The sequence below is a fragment of the Chenopodium album genome, chromosome 25 (assembly GCF_948465745.1).
Source record: "Chenopodium album chromosome 25, dcCheAlbu1.1, whole genome shotgun sequence".
Classification (NCBI taxonomy): Eukaryota; Viridiplantae; Streptophyta; class Magnoliopsida; order Caryophyllales; family Amaranthaceae; genus Chenopodium; species Chenopodium album.
In genome coordinates, this window is record NC_137858.1 from 11057567 (window position 1) to 11059710 (window position 2144).

Below are 2144 nucleotides of genomic sequence, written 5' to 3' on the forward strand. Positions count from 1 at the left end.
TGATAATTACTAAAACGACAATAATAGTAGGTGGTTATTTCCAAAAAAATCCGATTAATTATTTTAATTAAGCCGCCCTTGTAGTTATTATTTAGTATCTCCTTTCTTTGCATCAATCATATTACACATTTATACTACTGTATTACATTCTTATTAATTCAGTACCAGTATTATTATTGTTATTGTAAGGATTTTTTTTCCTTTGATGTTTAATTGCTTAATTTGATGATGAATGCTTAAAACCTAAATTATAACTTGTGCTTAGTCCATCAACTGATCAAGCAATATAATTGTTCTGATTTAATTTCCAGATTATTAATCACAATTATCATGCATCTTCTTCTATTAACTTGGCCATGATTATGATCAGTTATGCTAGCTAATTCATACAATACCCCTTAACAGAACTTTATAATTTATGTCAAGGAAGAGACAATCAAGTTCATAATATACACAAACTTTTAAATAAAATGGATGTTCAGTAAATTACTGAACATCTGTTATAAAGTGGCAATAAAATACGCAAAAATTACACTAAAACGCATAAAAGTTACCCTAATATATATGAGTTATTTATGCTTCATTAATAAATTTGACAAAAGTGACACTAAATTTGACAAAAGTGACACTAAATCTGACAAAAGTGTACCCGATGTACAGTAAATTACTGAAAAACGGGTGTATACTAAAGGTTTCCCATAATATATAGAGTAGTAAGCAAGGAACAACATAAAATCACTTATTGCATTACAATCAAATGAAGAGCAATGAGTAACGATAGCAACAATATCAGTAACTACACTCATTAAATTTTTTGATATATTAATCTAAACTATGACAAATTAAAATCAATTTGAAATTAAACCTATATGAATTCATATGACTCTTAAAACTATATGACAAAATCAAGAAACAAGCTAGACTTAATAACCAAATTACAACGTAGACAGGCTAGAACCTAATTTAGTAATTCGGCTGAATTAATATAAGCGAGGGGAAACAAAGGAACCAACCCATGGCATCACTACATATGCATCGCTGAAATCAGTCTTCAAATCACATGCTTGTATTTCGAGCCTCTTAAAACCTCCACTACGCGTATCAAATTGAATAAAATTCATACCAAATTGCCCTAAATCCACTAGGATTTCTTGTCCGTCCTCTGAACAAGCAAGAAGCGACGGCCTAAAAGCTTGGTTATTAGGAAGGAAGTGTCTAACATTAATGTCGTCGAGTTCAATTGTAACAAATTTAGACCATGTTTGTTTCACACCATACTCTTTCAAAATCCATATCTCCATTCTATGAATTGTAGAATATTTTACCAAATGCAAGCAGCCCTTTACATCAGCTAACTCATATTGAAAAGCCCCATTGTCATCAGGGAGCGGTAGTTCATGATATTCTTCCGTTCCAAGGTCAAAACACATTATTATCTTTGACATTACATTAGTAAATGTTAAATTTATCCAATGCAATGCATTATTAGAGTAAATCATTCGGTTTATATAAATCGTCAAATACGTCGTTAAAGGTTGGACGGCTTTCCATGAATTGTTCTTCAAGCTGTAAACATGAGATTCAACCCGTTTCGGGAACATATTGGATGTTTCCAATTGTAAAATCTTGTAATCGTTACTCGTGCAATCGTAACCAAATCCTATCCTATAGTTGGCATTGACATTAACCGCATTATAAGGTCTCAAGGGCGATACACCGACATCCTTAGACTCGTTGGTGACCGGGTTGTAAATCGAATACACTCTACTTAACCTCTTGATGAAACAAAGCAAGCCATTACACGAGCCAACGAGTTGAGCATCATAGTTAAAAGGGTGATAAAATCGGGTTAGCTTCTTTACGTTTTCCGGAGAATGGTAATCAAGGGAGTATAATTTAGCCGACCGACGACAAAATAAGATGACAGAAGCTCTTGAATGTGTGTTGTTTAGTTTGATGATTTGGGATGTGTGAGACTTAATAAAATTAGGGTTTTTGATTTCATCGCGCCAACGCTTGCAGACACACTGGTAACGAAGAAGATCTTTAATAGATAGTCTTGAAAGGATATTGGATTCAATCTCTAATGGAAGACAATTAGAATATGGTGGAAGAGGAGAAGTAATGGTTTTTTTATTTTCCAT

General features: G+C 32.8%; 1 protein-coding gene across 1 annotated transcript; it reads right to left on the reverse strand.

Moving 5' to 3' along the window:
* Positions 1-980: 980 nt before the first annotated feature.
* LOC145613647 (F-box/kelch-repeat protein At3g23880-like) lies at positions 981-2144 on the reverse strand. Its single transcript, XM_081668737.1, has one exon. It carries the CDS (start codon positions 2142-2144, stop codon positions 981-983), a length of 1164 nt encoding a protein of 387 aa, XP_081524863.1.